The sequence below is a fragment of the Nannospalax galili genome, unplaced genomic scaffold (assembly GCF_000622305.1).
Source record: "Nannospalax galili isolate Female #2095 unplaced genomic scaffold, S.galili_v1.0 scaffold162, whole genome shotgun sequence".
Classification (NCBI taxonomy): Eukaryota; Metazoa; Chordata; class Mammalia; order Rodentia; family Spalacidae; genus Nannospalax; species Nannospalax galili.
In genome coordinates, this window is record NW_008350388.1 from 687,293 (window position 1) to 705,319 (window position 18,027).

Consider the following 18,027-nt stretch of genomic DNA (forward strand, 5'->3'; position numbering starts at 1 on the left):
TTACCTTTTTTTTGGAAAAAAGGAGAGACATTTCATTTAATATCAAATAGAAGGAACCATAAAATACATGTCTCCAAAAAAAAAGACAAAAAAAAAATACATAATGTCTTTGTGTAAAAATCACTGAAATTCTCTACAATGTCCCTGGTGTTCCAGAATAGACTTTATTAGAGGTCCTTGAGCAATATCCTGTCTGGGGAATTTATTAAATGTCCCATAGTGATAATGGAACATTTATCTAGAGTGCTTTTTTTTCAGCCTGCAACTGCCATGGGCACGCCACTGACTGTTACTATGATCCAGATGTTGAGCAGCAACAGGCAAGCTTGAACATCAAAGGCATCTACATAGGTGGTGGAGTCTGCATCAATTGCCAGGTGAGAAACTGCTTAAACCAGAGTGGATGTGTCATTCAGGGAATGAGCATTCAGTAAGCCCTGCTTCAAAATGCTGGGGAGACAATGATAAGGAATTGGAAGTATGTCCTAAGACCTGTTCTCCAAAAGCCTTTTACCTGGATGTGTTTTAGGGGTTGTGGGGAAAAGACTATGGTGTATTTGTTCAGACTCCTCTGATTAGGTCCTTCATTTTGGAATTTGCCTAAATAGAATACCTGGATGCCATCCTTGAGTGCTCTACATATCTTGTGCTAGAAAGGCTGTATTTAGAAAAGCAAAAGGTATGAACCTTGGTATTGGTCTTAACTCTCATTTTCAGACAGATTCTGAATCTAGAAGCAACAAGGAGGTGCATCATGATCAGCTAATGATGTCTGCCACAGACCCGAGGTGTGCAGCACTGTCTGCACCTATGTATCACACCCGGGCTTACTGGGATTCCCAGCAGACTAGAAGTGGATTTCTACAACTAACCTCATATCAATAAAATAAAAAATAAACTCTTCTAAATGTTGGGAATAAGGTCAGAATGGTATTAGTTCTGTTCAACAGTGACATAGAATTCTCAAGCATGTGATAAAGCAAGGGAAAAGAAATGAAAGAAGTAAGACTATCTCTTTTCAGATGGCATGATTATTTGTGTAAAACATTCTAAAGCATGTACAAAACAAATATTAGAACGAATGAGTAGATTTAGTAAGATTGCGAGACACAAAGATAAAATTAAAATGCATTGCATTTTGATTTACTAATAGCAAACAGTAAAGAAATGAAATAAAATTCAATTAAAAAGTCTCAAAAATAGCATTGATAAGATGACTCAGTTGGTAAAGTGCTTGCACAAGGACCTGAACTGAATCCTCAGAACCCATGTGAAGGTGTGGGGCATGGTGTCACACACCTATGATCTCAGTATTGGGAGGTGGGCACAGATCCCTGGGGCTTGTTGCCAGCGAGGTTAGTGTAATGACAGAACCTATCTCAAAGGACGTGGAGGAGCATTCTGAGGATGACACCTGAGGTTGTTACCTCTAGCCTCTGTGTACACACCTGCACCTGCACGATTCCCCATCAACACCCACAAACACACAAACGTGCACACGCACACATATTTACACACATGCATAAAAATATCAAAAATATAAAATAATTAGAATAAATGTAACAAAAGCGTGCAAGACTAAAGCTTGAAAGCACTGCTGAGAGAGATTTAGGAAGGACTAAATAAGACAAAAAGGATAATATGCTTCAGGGTAGAAAGACTCAGCATTGTTGAGATTTCCACTGCCCTCAAACTGATCCAAAGATTTAATGTGTAGGGTTTGGAGGAGAAATTGGCAAATGGATTCTGAAGATTTTATGGATATATAACCAGAAATATCCAAAATCATCTTCATAAATCTAGAGGTTTTTATCACTATAATGTGATGAAAAATGTTTTAAAAGATAGACATGATGATCATGATAAAATATTACAGTACATCCATGTATCAAAACTTTGAATGGTACTCCATAAACACATACAATTTTTATGCTTTTTGTATCCTTTAAAAATAAATGTAGGGGCTGGAGAAATAGCTCAGTGGTTAAGAGCACTTGCTGCTGTTGCAGAGGACCCAAGTTCATTTCCCAGTACCCACATTGGACAGCTCTCAACCGCCTATAACTCTAACTCCAGAGGATCTAACACCCTCTCTGCCTTCTGCAGGCATCCACATGCACATATACACATACATAAATAAAAAAGAAAATTAAAACAATATTTTATTTATTATTTTTATGTTTATGAGTGTATTGCCTGCATGTATATAAGCACATTCATGTCATGCAATGTCTGCGGAAGGAAGAAGAGAGTCTTGATCGCCTGAAACTGGAGTTGTGAATGGTTGTTAGCCACCAGGTGGGTACTGGGAATTGAACCCTGGTCCTCTGCAAGAGCAGCCAGTGCTCTTAACTGCTGAGTCATCTCTCCAACTCCCAAAATGGTTTTTTTGGGGGGTCACTTTGAGACAGGGTCTCCCTGTAGCCCCAGCTGTCCTGGAACTCACTGTTTAGGCCAGGCTGGCCTTGAACTCACAGAGATCCACCTGCCTCTGCCTCCCAAGTGCTGTGGGATTAAAGGCATGCGCCACCACACCTGGCTTAAAATAAATTCTTTAAAAATAAATAAATGTACATAAAACAAAAGAACAAAAATCTGGAGGATTTGTATTATTTTGTTTCAAAGCCATAGTAGACCTGTGTTGATAAAAACCAGTGTAAAACTGCCATAACTGTGGGCTAATTTTTCAGTGTAATAGACTAGGGAGCTCAGAGACAGACTCATATCTGTGAACAGTTGGAGCTTGGTAGAAGCAGAAAAGCAATCCAACAGGGACAGAATAAGACCTTTCAACAAATGGTTCTGGAATAACTAGATTTTATATGGAAAACATAAGCCTTGATCCCTTCTCAAATCATATAAAATTAATTTGGTATGAAACATGGATGTAAAGTTAAACTAAAACTGTCAAGTTTTGGAGAAAAATATAGACATATACCTTTGTGATTCAGAAGATGAGCAAAGTCTCCTTATGTCACAGAAAGCAGTAAGCATGAAAGATAACTTACATTTCATTAAAATTTAAAACTTCTGCACTTAGGAAAATAAATGGACAAGCTACAGACAGGCGGAAAATATTCACAAAACCCAAGTCTGTCCAATGGTCAGTAACCACGGCTTATAAAGAGTTTATAAACTCCGGTTATATGGTAATCCCCCAAGTATGCAAACTATTTAAGCAACCTCTTTCAAAGGCAGGTATAAGCTAACAGTAAAAGGCAGAACATTCTCAGTCATGAGAGAAGTACAAATCAAAATTACACCAGTCTCCTGTCACATGCTCACTCCCATGGCAGTTACTAAAAAGGCTAGCTGGGGCTGGAGAGATAACTACAATTCTGGGGTGTCCGATGCCCTCTTCTGACCTCCATGGGCACCAGGCATGCACATGCGGTACACACACACACACACACAGGCAAAACACTCATACATATAAAAATACACTTGCCAAAAAAAAAAAAAAAGGCTAGCAACACTAAATTTTGGTGAGCATCTGGAGCAACTGTACCCATCATGCATTGTTGGTGTAAATGAAAAATGGTATACCACTGCTTCAGGGGAAGATCTGACAATTTATAAAACAAAATGAAATATACACCAACATACTATAAGACAAGTCCTACTCTAAAGAATTTATCTACAAGAAACAAGGGTGTTTGTTTATGGGTAATTTAGAGCAGATGTATGCAAACAGCCTCAAAATGGAAACAGCCTAGGTCCTCATCAGTCATAGAACAGATGAGAAATTCTGGCATGTTTGTGCAGCAGGATATGAAGGGACAATAGGGAACGCCAAACCGATGATGTAGGCAGCAACACATAAGAATCTCAAGACCACTATGGCAAGTGGAAATGAGCTTACACAGAAGAGTTCCTGGTGTGTGACAGCCATCGAAATGAAATTCTGAGACACAAGATGAATCAGTAGAGGAAAAAAATCAGAAACGTGTGCTTGGCTCTAAGGAGGAGGTGGTGGGGCTGACTGTGAAGGAACATGGGGACTTTCTGGGGTGATGTGTTGCTCAGTACCTAGATAAGAAATTGAGTTTCTTATTTGTATGTATCTAACTTGGCGAACACACAACTAAGAGTCTTGTATGTATTGTATATATATTTTATGCCAAAAGAACAAAAATGATAAACAAATTTTGAACTTCAGTTAATTAAATCCACGCTTATGAATTTGGCGGAAAGCAATTGGCATCTATGACTTACTCCAAAATGCACACACACACACACAAATCAGAAGATTAGTGGATGAATAGTCAAAGAAGTAGGTGAATGATTATGAGGTCAATCAAATGGAATAGATTGCTCGTTGTCATCTGTAGATGGGACTTGTATAACTGTTTACTGGGAAATTGGAAATTTGCCATAGCAAAACATCAGTGGGGGAGATCAGTGAAAGGAGGCTTCAGTGTAATGATTTTTTCCATCAGTTCCTTCTTGGGTTTATTTTTTTGCTGTATATACTAAAACTGAAGATTACCCAGATGCTTGAGTGTATTCTGTTAGCCAAAATGAATTCCAGTCTCCCCTGCAAGACAGACTTTCTATCTAAGTCTTAAGCTTGCTGCCTAGTTGTTTGTATGCTTGGTGTATTCGTCTCCTTGTTCCCAAACTGCCTCTATTTCATATATGCACCTCATAAAACTAAGAGATGGGAGCCAGTAGCAGATGGAATACACATGATTCTGTTCTGTTCTGCCACAAGTCCTACAACACAACAGAAAAGATATTGAAGAAGTAAAATATGCCATCTTTCCAGAACCCATTATGAGATGAAAATCAGAAAAGTGTGTCGTGTGAACAGACCAGGAATTTCAAAAGATCCAAGTTAGAGGGCAAACACAAATACACACAATTGACAGGGCATACAGCTGTGAATGCCAGAATGATTTAAACATGTTTCAAGAGGCAAGAGAAGGCATGGATTGTGGAGCTGTCATCAAACTTCTAAAACGATATTGAAATTTTTAAAAGAAGGCTCATGTGGAGCCTTCAGACTTAACACTAGAAACATGTTATTTCTCTGAAGTCAATTTATAAATTAGATGCAATAACAATCAGACTCTCAATAGGACTTGTGTGAAGATCGACAAGCTGATTCTGGACTTCTTAGTAGCAGAAGAACCCTCAAGACTAGATAATTAGAAATTAAGGGACTTGGTGAAACTGGTCTTCGGAGACATCAAAACTATTGAGGATCTGTAATGAGTATGGAGTCAATGCAGGGATTATAGCCCATCAGAAACTAGCAGCCACAGCTGACTCATGGAAGTATGAGCATTTGACTTAAGATGCCGTGCCATTCAGTGGAAGAGAGGGACATTTTATAAACGGTGTTGGGGAAGTCGGTTCTTCATTTGGGGATAGAAATTAAGTATATATTTTATGCCAAAAGAACAAAAATCATAAACAAATTTTGAACTTCAGTTAATTAAATGCTTGCTTATGAATTTGGCAGAAAGCGATTGGCATCTATGACTTACTCCAAAATGCACACACACAAATCAGATGATTAGTGGATGAATAGTCGTGTATGAAAGGACATGGGAATCTTGACAGGGAAGAGAGAAGACTAGGTGCTGCAGGGCCAGTCAGCTTGGTGATGCTTCAAGATCAAGTTTAGGTATGAACACATATCCTAGAGCAAATTCTGCCTCTCAGAAATGTAGCAACTGGGAAACTGGGCTGTATCCCATGACTTCTGTGCAGTACCTATGGGGAGAAATGAATTACCTGCCATCAACTCAGAGCACACCTAGGCAGGTTGACCCTGGAGACCTTCACAGTGTCTTAGTCTGGTTTTGCTGCTGTAACAAAATACCTGAGACTGGATAGCTCATAAAGAATAAACTTTTATTTTCTCATGGTTCTTGAGGTTGTAGAGTATGAGATAAGATGTCAACCAGTTCAGTTGTCTGGTGAGGGTGCCTTTTGGCTTCCAAAATAGGGACTCATTGCTACATCCTTTGGGAGAAAGGAAGGCTACATTTGCACATGGTGGGATGCAGGACAGTGAAAGAGCAATGTTGCATGAAGTCTTTACAAGGGCCTTAATCCCACTCACAAAGGAGGAGAATCTTGGCCTAATAACCTTGCAAAGCCCCTACCACTTAACACTATCACACTGACCGTTATGTTTCAACCCTTGGATTTGGAGGTGGTGAGTCCAAACTGTATCAGGTAGTCAAGCTCCATGACATGGGGAGCCAGATTATTGTCCCATAGAGCAAGCAGTTATCAGAGACATATCGGTTCTCCCATGCTATTGATTCATTTCTTGCATCTCCCTTTAACTGTTGGGTTATGGTGTGAGATGTGGTGTAAGTAAGGTAGCCAGTTTCCTGAGATGTAGCATTTGAGTAGAAACCTCAAAGAAGTGAGGGAATGAGCCAGGTGGCCACTGTGAGTAGGTACATTCTCGCTTTCCAGTTCCCAGATGGGCAAAAGGCCTTAGACAGGAGCAAGGAACCCAGTGTAGCCAGAGAGGAGTGAGTTGGGGTAGGTAATTCCAGAAAGGCGTCAAAGTTTAGGTCATGAGGGGCTTTGGGGTTAGTAAAGAGAACCATCTCCTCAGTGTTTGTTGGAAAGCTCTATTTGGAGGAATTCATACTTAAGACCAATCATAGCAGGGCCTGGCTTCTAGGTGACCACTCCCTAGAAAGTCTCTCTGGGGGCTGGGGAGATGGTTCAGTCAGGAAAGTGCAAGCTTGGGTTCAGTTCACAGACCCTCCCCCGTAAAAAAGCCAGGTGCCAGCCAGTGAGGGGGCTCAGTGGGTTAACATACATTGCAGCACATGCCTGAAAACCTTTGTTTGGTCCCTGGAGCCCACAGTGGAAAGAGAGAACCAACTCTTGCAAGTTGTTCTATGACTTGCATTCACATGCCATGTCATGCCATGCCATGCCATGCACATGTCTACACACACACACACACACACACACACACACACACACACCCGCACTTAAATGTAAAATTTTTTTTAAAGCCAGGCATGGTGGTATGCACTTAAAATCCCAGCACTGGGGACTTAAATGTAAAAATTTTTTTAAAGCCAGGCATGGTGGTATGCACTTAAAATCCCAGCACTGGGGAGGTGGACATGGGTAGAGGATCCCTGGGGCCTGCTGGCCATGCAACCTAGCCTAATTGGTAAGTTCCAAGCCAATGAGAGACCCTGTGTCAAAAATGGCAGCCTTCCTGAGAAATTGAACACACACACACACACACACACACACACACACACACTTGAACCATACACATGCCTGAACTCTCTCTCTCTCAAACACACACATACTTTCTGTCTCTGTCTCTCTCTGTCTCTGTCTCTCTCTCTCTCTCTCTCTCTCTCTCTCTCTCTCTCACACACACACACACACACACACACACAGTCTCTTTGGGTGGAGCAGCAGGTAGGCAGGAGGCAGGCTTTCTGTCTTCAGACATGCTCCCTGTACCCATGCCAGGCTTCAACGTGTGTCTCCGGGGCACCCATTTGATGTTCAGCCTTGTGCAAACACAACTTCCAACACATGCTTCTCACAGCAGGACTGATTCCTCCAGACTTCCAGTGGAAAAATTATGGTGCCAACTGTATCCTTGGTCCAGCCAGGACCCTGGTGTCCATAGATACAGTGGTATGACTTGCCCTCAGACTGTGCAGTTACTAAAAAAATAAACCCCAAATTTCAAGCAAGCTACAGGCACCATTTCATCTGTAATGTGTTGCTCTCTCTTGGTCTTTCCCGGCTCTTTAAGCATGATCTGGGGTAGAGGGCAAAGGCTGCCCACCTCAGAGAATGTTTCTCATTTTCTACTCAAAATGGATTGTCAGCCACAGTTAGCCTGGAGTCCTCCATCAGAAGTCACAGTGGCAAGCAAGAGTGGAGGGTCAGTCAGGTTTGGTGGGAAGAGCAGTGGACCACAGCTGTTTCTTATTTGTCTACAACGTTAATGATGCAAATGTGAAGCCAGAGGGGTGGTCAGCATGTTTGACCTCACTGCTAAAGTGGATTCAGATTTTAGCCCACAGGACAAGGAGCGGTAATCACTAAGGGTCTGTAGTTAATAAAACCCTCTAATGCAGGGGAGAGGGCACAGACTGGGCCTTTGTTCTTGCCTGTGTTTCTGTGTAGACTTTGTGTGAGTTGCAGTGTATTCATTCTTGTTAATTCCCTTTTCCCTTTCCTCTCATTAATGAAAGAACAATGTCTTCCTAAATCCTTCCTAAGTCAGAAACAGAATTGAGCTAGACCCATAGTGTGTATTTCTCGGAAACTGATGATGCATACTGGGTAATTTGATTTTGTGGCAATTATAAGGATTAACCATGAACTAGAAAATGTCACTCTAGATTCTACTTTGAAATAAGCTCTGTGCATAAGCCTCATGCCAACATTTTCCATTCACATAATAAAAGTGTCTAGAGAATGGCTTCATGACTAAAACACAGATAAAGTTAGCATGACTGGAAAGAGAGATCCGTGTATGCTATTCCTTCCCAAAGTGGAAAAGATATAAATACTCCCTGAGCTAAACTGAAGGTGGTAATTATTCATCAGTTCTTCTGAAAGAAGCTATAGGGACTAGTCCTTGGGGGTTATTTTGTTTTCCTTACTCAAATGTCAAGTGTTTCATTAAAGGAAACTTTTTGGTAGAGGAGAGAGCCCAGCTGCCAGTTTGTTGAACTTTTTCTCACTTCTCTTCCAGTGGGGGAGGGGAGGGGGATTTCAGAGCCAAGATCAAGTCAATGTCCTGTGCACACCTTAGAGACCCAAGGTCAAGATCAACGATTATGCTTTTAGGGATTTTTGGAATTCCAGTGGTATGTGACAGAATGAGTCCCATGACAGGGTAGTACAAAATACAGATTGCTGGGCTTCTCCAGAATCCACCCTGCTAAGATTCTTCTGCTTCTTCCTAGCACAACACAGCTGGTGTGAACTGTGAAAAATGTGCCAAGGGTTATTATCGCCCTTATGGAGTTCCAGTCGATGCCCCCCATGGCTGCATTCGTAAGTCTCATGTCAAATTCATGTGTCTTAGACTGCGTACTGCTCTGAGGATGTCATTAGACTTGGGAACTGGTTGATGAGCTTTGTTCCCCTCCTTCACATTATTGATTCTTCCTAACTGTGTTACCTCAGGTACTTACATAATCTCTCTGAGCCCCAGATTTCTCATATGTAAATGATAATGATAATATATTTTATAAAATATAATGAAATGCCATAAAAATCTAGGAAGTCGTTAGCCCTGTCACATATTGGCCTGCAATAAATGTTACTCCTGCCATTTTCTATTGTTTGACATATGTCTCTGATCTCCAGTAGTTTCTGTCAGAACTAGCACTAAACAGCACAGTCACAAGTAAGGAAGATTTAATAACAATCACAGTGTTAGGCTACCATTAACTGAGCCCTTACTATATACAAGGGATTGAGTACTTTCATGAACATCTTATTTGTCCACAACAAACTTAGGACATAGAAATTTTTTTCTCATTCCTAGATAGGAGGAAGCCAAGGGATCTCAGTAAATGTTTTCACGTGAATGAAAGAACTTCCAGTTGGTAGATTCAGGCTATAGTTTGTTTCTGTCTTGCATAATTGTACCTCAACAGACTGATTATTGAGAAAGACTTTGTGACTGGTGGGAACAGTTGTCTTTGCCCCGTGGATCACGGACCACATACCCATAGCCTTTTCCATATTATGGTTGTTACAGTTGGAAAACAATTCCAGCCCTGAAGCTGGTTTCTGTGCCCCCTCCCCTAGTGAATTCAACACACCATGAACATTTGAGGACATTTGCATATTCCAGGGAACATGCCAAGTGATTTGCTTCTCTCTAGAATATTCTTAGTTGTTAAAAAAATATTTCTGCCTTCCTTCCCTCTTCTCATCATCTTGCAAAGCTTGTCTGTCTCTTGCCTTGTGCCCACAAAGCATAGGCATCAGTAAAGGAAAACAGGATGTAATGAATGTGATTGTACCTGCGTGGGCCTTACTTTTTAAATACTGCTTTCCTGGATTTTTTCTTCATCACTGAAGTGGTCCATAGGGGAATTAGAGGCTTACCATAAAGATCCATAGGATACATGGCTTTTAAACAAATCATAATATCAATAGATACCAGTTCTCCTAGTTTTCCAATGAGATTTGAAGAACAATGACAGAATCTTGCTATCCAGGATCAAAGCCTACCAGGTCAAGGGAAGCCCGAAATGCTATTCTCCACTCATCTTGAAAGGTTGATATGCAAACTCCAATCGGGCTAGGCTGCAAACACTGCCTCAGTGGTCCGTATCACTGGAGTCTGTTAGGTGATGGTATGATCCTTCTGTGGACAGACGACATGTCTGTGTCCATGTATCCTACATTTGTGTAGCCATCAACTGTGTAATGATGGTCATATGTCATATGTGGACATTCCCAGTTGGGGTTGAGGCCGGGAAAGGCTGTTCTCAGCAGACTTCCAAAACTTATAGCACATCTACCTCCTCACACAGCCCCTGACCGTTGTCTCTGCAGGCTTTGCCTCTTGCTCAATGAGCCAGGCAAGTCTCAATTCCCATAAAAAACATCCTTGAGAACTGTGCTCTCTGCTGGCCCATGAGGGCCAGGTAGCAAGAGCCCCCAGTCAGGTGTGGATTGGGAAACAGACTGCCCTTTCAAGAACAACTGTTGACCACCAAGCCAGCCTGCAGTCTTGCTGAGAAGTAGGGACATGTCTGCTTTATGAAGTACAGAGAAGGACTGATCACTTGGCAACCATCATTTCTCTTAGCTTGTAGCTGTGACCCTGAACGTGCAGAAGACTGTGAACAGGGCTCAGGCCGATGTCACTGTAAGCCGAATTTCCAAGGAGACAACTGTGCAGAGTGTGCAGATGGATACTATAATTTCCCATTTTGCTTGAGTGAGTATCAGGCGCAGAATGAGAGGCTACTCTTCCTAACCCATAGTGGGCCTTTATGCACTAGCAGTGGAGGATATGGTCGGGGGGTGGAGGATGTGTGAGGGTTAGAAACAGAACCAGGTAGGTCACATTTACATGAAAGCATTTCCCTGAGTTCTTAATACAAAATTTAGAGTCATATTTAGCTAGGTGTTCACATTGAACCATAGACATTGCCATTTTAGTAGGTCGAAGAGCTTGAATATTGACAATTTCAACCTGATCATAACCCTTGAGTGAGACTCAACAGACCTAGAAGAAATGTTACATGCTTCCAGGCATTTCTTTGTATACCTGTAGTGTGTGTCATATTTTGGGGCCTGAGAAGATGTGCTTTCCCTTTCCTGGTGCACAGGAGCATAAATTATGAAGGCCCTTACCTCCCTTCCCTCCCTCCCTTGAATATTGACAATTTCAACCTGATCATAACCCTTGAGTGAGACTCAACAGACCTAGAAGAAATGTTACATGCTTCCAGGCATTTCTTTGTATACCTGTAGTGTGTGTCATATTTTGGGGCCTGAGAAGATGTGCTTTCCCTTTCCTGGTGCACAGGAGCATAAATTATGAAGGCCCTTACCTCCCTTCCCTCCCTCCCTCCCTCAAGCCGTGACTATTGAATGAGAGCTGAACAGAATTTGTCTTTGCCTTTTTTGGTGGAAACAAAATGGAAGAAGAAACTTGAATCATTTGTAGAATAAACAATTTTCGGAGGAAAAACTTGAGAGAAATCATTTTAGAAAGCTAGTCTTAATTTTACCTAACCAAAACAAAACCAATAATGTAAACAAACAAAAAAAAAACTAAACCAAAACAAATAACAAAAAAACAACTAACTCTGCCCCTGTTTGGGCATAGCTGTTGTGACATAGCTGTTGTGACATAGCTGTTGTGATTTAGCTGTTGTGAGCATAGAACTCAGCTATTTATGTTTGCTAATCTGCAAAACAGTCTGACTTCAATTATGAGGCATGTTTGGCACAGAGTGCTCAGGCCTTTCCATACACTAGTCTTTACCGGTTTCTTTTCCCCAAGGGAGTGAGGCCTTCTTTCTATTCAGTGCAACCAGAACTCTGTGGTTTACGCTTCCATCTCTGTAACCATTTTCTGTGCTTTTGTAATAAATTATTTTGTAGGAATTCCCATCTCTCCTGTTTATACTCCAAGTCCAGAAGACCCAGTAGCCGGCAATATAAAAGGCAAGTCATCTATCTCCCTTTTGGTTTAACGTCAATAAAAATATTATGCTTTCTTTCCTTCCTACTTCCTGAACGCACTGCCAGTTCCAAGTTCAAGTCCTTCCCGGAGCATGGTAAGGCCTTTGCAGATGTCTCTGGGTTATTCTCAGTTCCAGTATGTCTTTTGAAATGGCACTGTCCAGTTCAGGAAACTGAACAGGATTTGAGTTATATGTTGCTGACTTGCTAAAAAAGCCTTCCATAGCAGTCAGTGTCTACTGACCTATTGAGTTCTTCACAAACAGGACATCCCTTCCCCACAAAAGATGCTGAATATAAGCAGTATATTTGGGAGGTGACCCCAGAAACAGCAGGAAGGGAGTAAGGCATCAAGGGAGCCGCTGCCAAGGCACACTAGCCACACAGGCCTGCCACAGCACCCAGCTGGCTCCCTCTAAGTGACATTAGGGGGACCTGCTCAGGGTGAACCTGGGGAGCTCTGCAGCTAGAAACAAAGGCCCTGGGTTGAGATCTGCAGAAATGATCAGGAACCGATCTTGGGGAGGAGAGGTGAGCAGTAACTAAAGCATGTGTTACACCTACCTGATAATCCTGTGTTGTGTAAGTTACCATCATGTACAAAACACCAGTCTGGTTGCTAGAGACTTAATAGTACAAACAGCAAAATTCCCGGCACTCCTGGAGCTTATGTTCCAGTGGGGTTTGGGGGATGGGGTTTGGGACTCAATCAATAATATATGTGAACATAAAACTATATGTATATACATACATATTAAAAAACAAGTAAAGTTATGTGTCAGATTGTTGTGTTCGTCGGCTTTCTGCTACTGGGCAAAAATATTTTGCATAATCAGCTTATAAGTAGGAAAATTCATGGCCATTTGGCCCTGTGTCTTTGAGCCTGTGGCAGCACAGTGCCTCATGATGGTGGTGTGTGTTTGGGGAGCCCTGTTCACCTCATGGTATCCAGGAAACCAGGCTGGGGGGGCAGTATCCTGTTTGAGGCTACACCCCAATGACTTCACTTCTTTCTACTAGACCCCACCTCCTTAAAGGTTCTCAATAGTGCCCCAGGCTGGGGACCAAGCCTTTAAGGCATGGGTGGGCTTTGGGGAGATATTCAAGCTTCAAACAATAGCAGCTGGCACATCCAAGGCTGTGTCCCACACAAGGATGCTACTTTCAAAAGGGGGGGCATCTATTTAGATCTTAAACATACACTCATTCTCATAAGCAAATCCTGGTCTGTAGGCTACATTCTAGAGCCATGGTAGTTTCCCGTGGAAGCCAATAATGGCACACACAGAGGGACCTACATACTCAGGAGATCATGTCTGCACCAAGATTTGAACACTCTGGTTGCACACAGGCATGACTGCACTGTTTCCTTTACAATGTCATTTTCTGAATTGAGAAGGCTCGAAAGCCATAGATCTTTCATAGAGGTTGGAGGGCCCCTCTGAAAATATCTTGTCCTTTGCAGGGTGTGACTGTGACTTGGAAGGTGTTCTCCCTGAAATATGTGATCACTACGGACGGTGCCTGTGCCGCCCTGGAGTTGAGGGTCCCCGGTGTGACTCCTGCCGCCCAGACTCCTATTCTTTCCCTATATGCCAAGGTGAGTGAGCAAAACACAGCAGCACCCATCATCAGTCTCCCAGGATGAACCGCCTCCTGAGAAAACTCAAGGAATCTTTCTGGAAGAGTGGCGTGGCCTAAAGATTAAAAACCTAACCCCTGGCTTGTTTATATATGGACATGACATTCCCCTGTCCTTCAAGACCTTGTCACTTCTCTCTGGTATTCAAGTTCTTGGGCCATAAAATTAGCTGTAGAGGCAGAGTATAGTTTAGAAACCTTCCAAGTAGACAAGAGGAGGAAGCAGGTACTACAAGGCAAGGGAACCCAGCACACAAAGCTATAGACACATGAAAGCACAAAGCCCTCTCCCACTTGTTTCTAGCCTACTGTCCTATCCTAGTCAGAGTCACTGAAGAGGTGGATGTGGAGAGGAGGAGGCACTGGTCCCTAGAGGGTAATAGGTCTACAGTGCATACTGGGTGGACAAAGGAGTGGATGGATGTTGCCTGGTTCTTCCTTATCCCCTCCACTCTGTCTCCCACTCTTCTTCCCCTGTCTGGCCATTTGTTGTAGGGGAAGGGAAGAGAAAAAAGATGGGATGACTCTTCAGTCTGGGCTCCAGGCAGGAAAGAAACACGACTCCAGGAACAGAATGAGGCTTACCATGGGCAAGAAGACTGGATTGGTTAATTTTCTTGTCACTGTGATAAAATACCTGAAGGAAAGAACTTACAGGAGGAAGGATTTGTTTTGGCTGACAGTTTGAAGGAACATAAATCCATCATGGTGGGGAAGATACAACAGGCGTACCAGCTTGTCTGTGACAGCAAGACAGGCAGCAGAGATGAGACAGGAAGCAAGATGGGGTTATAAACCTCAAGGCTTGCTACCATCTCCCCACATCTACTTCCTCCAGCTAGGCCCCATGTCCCAAAGGTCCTACAACCTCCCGAACAGTGCTGCCAGTCAGGGACTGTTAGGGTTCCCTAGAGGAATAGAACTGGAAGAATGAAAATATATTAAAAGAGGATCTAGTAAATTGGCTAACCCATGCACTGTCAGAGTTGGGGGTTTTCTGAGGCATTTCCTGTGGGACATCAAGACAGGCGAATCTCTGTGTGAATCATGCTATAGTTAGATTCTGTACCAAACTGCTTCTGTGGTTTGGTTTGATAACTTTGTCCTTGTACAGAATATTATTTCTGAAGGTTTAGAGCAGAGGTTGCAGTCTGTTTACGTTGCTGTTTTAAACTAAAGACTGTAAATCTTGATAAATGAGGAACTAGTGAGAGGGAGGCCTGAGTTGGGGCTTCCATTTCAGATATCCACCAGAGTCCAAACGTAGGGGATCCTACGTATGGAGCAGGTGAGAGTGTGAGTGGTGAAAACAGGGAGAAGGGGTTGGAGCAGCCAAATCATTCCTCTTGCTGTCTTCCACCAAATGTTTAAAGTGAGTCTATGATGGGTCAACATTCTCTAGGCATCCTTGTTCCCTTCCCTCCCATTATCACTTAGTTGGGAACTCTGGGAGCAACCAGTGGGCAAGCATTTCCCACACTGATTTTCTGTGTAGTCTACTGACATCATGTTGCTCCCATTTAGCACCCATCCTTTCAGCAAAAGCAAAATAATTCTGTGGCTGAAAATATCTCAGAAGTTTCCTTCTTCCTCCTTTCTACCAGTCACAGCTCCAGATGCATTCTGCTAGCACGAATTATAAAAAATATAAAAAGTCCAAGCGACTCTCCTGGGTAAGCCGACAAAACTATCAGATGCCTTCTCTGGCCTCCCCAGGCGCCAGGCACACACATACAGGCAAACACTGATACACATAAAAATAAAATAAATATTTCAGAAAAGAAGCTGAAATCTGACTAACAAGCTCTTCACTCAGTAACAGAAAGATGATACCCATCACCCATGTTATAAGTGATTGGAGTCAGAGGGTTTAAAAAAAAAAAGAAACAGTAAGAATTTATCTTCTTGTGCATATTTTTGGTGGAGTGGTTTGGATTATGCTTCTAAGTTCTCCTTAGCTTTGGAGCTCACTGGAAGCATGAAAATTACAAAAATTGCTCACAGTCTTGAGTGACAGGGCTAGAGGAACACCAGCAGGCACTGTCTGGTCCCTGTGGCAAATGTTTGCCATTAGGCTATGTTGGTTCCCATCTACGGTTCAAAGTGGAGGAAGAGAGGCTCACCCTGCCAGGCAGAGAGGGGCAGATGAACCATGCGCTCCAGTCTCCAGTCCTCCCTGTTCTCCATGTGTTCCTCAGTTCTGCTCAGGAGTGGATGCAGAACATGGCATAGGCTTTGACATCAAGCGGGAGCAGCTGCTCACCTGTCTTCCCTCAGTGGGGGAGTGATGGGTACTAAGCACATATCTCCCACAGAAGCCTGTGGTACTCACTAACTGTTGTCTGGGTTGTACAGGAAATGCACGCCTTACCTGCAGCTCATTACTTCAGATTTGAAACATTCTGGTAAAAGTTGGGATGAACAAGCTTCCTGTCTCTGATGGTCTCCCTTCTCCTGTGTTTTCTGTTTTTTTTTTTTTAAATTAATGTGGCCTTTGTGATTTTCAAAAATTTATTTCATTAGGGTGTGTGTGTGTGTGTGTGTGTGTGTGTGTGTGTGTGTGTGTTGGCACACATGTAGGGGTCAGAGGACAACTTTAAGGAACTGGTCCTCTCCTTCCACCTCACTTTTGAGGCAGGGTCTCCCTTGTTGCTGCCATGCTGTGTACTCAAGGCCAGCTGGCTGACAAGCTTCCAAGAGATTTACCTTACCATAGGAGTACTGGGCTTGTAGATGTGCTCTACTGCACTCTGATTTTTTTTTTTTTAATGTGCATTCCTGGGATCAACCTTAGGTGGTCAGGCTTTCAAGGGAAGTGCTTTTACCCACTGAATCATCTGGCCATCCCCCTGTGATCTATTTTTAGAGAGAGTCAATGACTTAATCCATTAGATTTCAAAATCAAATCAATGTGGCCATGATTGCTACATCAGATGGCCCGTTATATCATAGCTAAAAACCATTCTCCTGGCTTTGCTCTTTATTGCTTTAAAGATCTTCAAAATCTTCTTTAAGGGCAATTTTAAAACATGTCTAATCTGTTCTTGAGACTGCAGACTTAAATTTGTTTCACATTAAGTTAATTGACTCCAGACTTTAAATAAAAGGTCATATTCTTCTCATTTGTCTTTGATTCACTCATGACCCTATAATTTCTTGCATAGAATCAAATCATCAATAAGAGACTGTGCTGGACAGCTTTAGTGTCAACTTGACACACCTAGGTTGAGGGAGCTTCAATCAGGGAATTTCCTCTATTGGACTGGCCTGTGGCCAAGTCTGAAGGGCATCTTCTTGATGCATGATATGGGAGGGCCCAGCCCACTGTGGGTGGTGCCACCCCTGGGCAGGTGGGCCTGTGTTGCATAAGAAAGCAGGCTGAGCAGGGGCCAAGGGAGCAAGCCAGTAAGCAGCGTTCCTCCATGGCCTGTGCTCCAGCTCCTGCTTCCAGGTTCCTGCCCTGAGTTCCTACCTTGGGCTCCCTGATGAACTGCGACCTGGGAGTTGTAAGACAAATAAACCCTTTCCTCCCCAAGTTGGTACTGGTCAGAGTGTTTTGTCACAGCAATGAAGAAACAAACTAAGACAGAGACCATATTGCAAGCAAAGGTGTCTATACATACACACACTTACATTTGTATTTGGTTCAGCACTTCCTCTTCAACCACAGAAGGCAGCTGTGATTTTCCTTGGTTTGCGTGGTTAGGGTGAAGGGAGCCACTCTTCACTTTTTCTCTCCCCTCATTCTTGCCTTCTTTTCTCTCACCCTCTTCATTTCCTCTTTATCTTCCTCGCCTCTGTTCCCTCTGATGCAGTTTGTTAGCACTTAGAACTAAGGATGGAGTGGGCCTGTGGAAACCAGTGGTCTTCTATGCCCATGAGTGTGGGGCGTGGGGATCTCGGAGTGCCAGCTGCTGGCATGGCGCCGGTCTCTCGCGCCGCTGGGGTGCGCGGGTTGCGCGCACCGCGTTGCTGAGACGGGTCCCTGGCTCTCCGCGGCTACCTGACGCTGGCACCTCTGGGGGTCGCTGTCAGCTGCCAGGCAAGTTCCGTTCCAAGCTGCGGGGCACTCCCTCTGTGTACGCGATCTGTCGGCCACCGGATCACGAGGGGAGGTGCAGGAATGGCTGAAAGCAGGATCTTCCCAGTGAATGTTTACCCGAAGGGACAGCCCTCCGCGGAGATTGTATCACAGGCTGGTTC

At 43.2% G+C, this 18,027-nt stretch overlaps 1 protein-coding gene across 1 annotated transcript in view; it reads left to right on the top strand.

Annotated features, from left to right (window-relative positions):
* The window catches only part of Lama3 (laminin subunit alpha 3), a 265,360-nt gene that overhangs the window by 85,028 nt on the left and 162,305 nt on the right, over nucleotides 1–18,027 (top strand). The window contains exons 8-12 of the mRNA XM_008847651.3: nucleotides 259–377; nucleotides 8,931–9,021; nucleotides 10,796–10,927; nucleotides 12,103–12,165; nucleotides 13,649–13,783. Of these exons, the coding sequence (XP_008845873.1) occupies nucleotides 259–377; nucleotides 8,931–9,021; nucleotides 10,796–10,927; nucleotides 12,103–12,165; nucleotides 13,649–13,783 (540 nt within the window). The remainder of the gene's footprint in view (nucleotides 1–258; nucleotides 378–8,930; nucleotides 9,022–10,795; nucleotides 10,928–12,102; nucleotides 12,166–13,648; nucleotides 13,784–18,027) is intronic.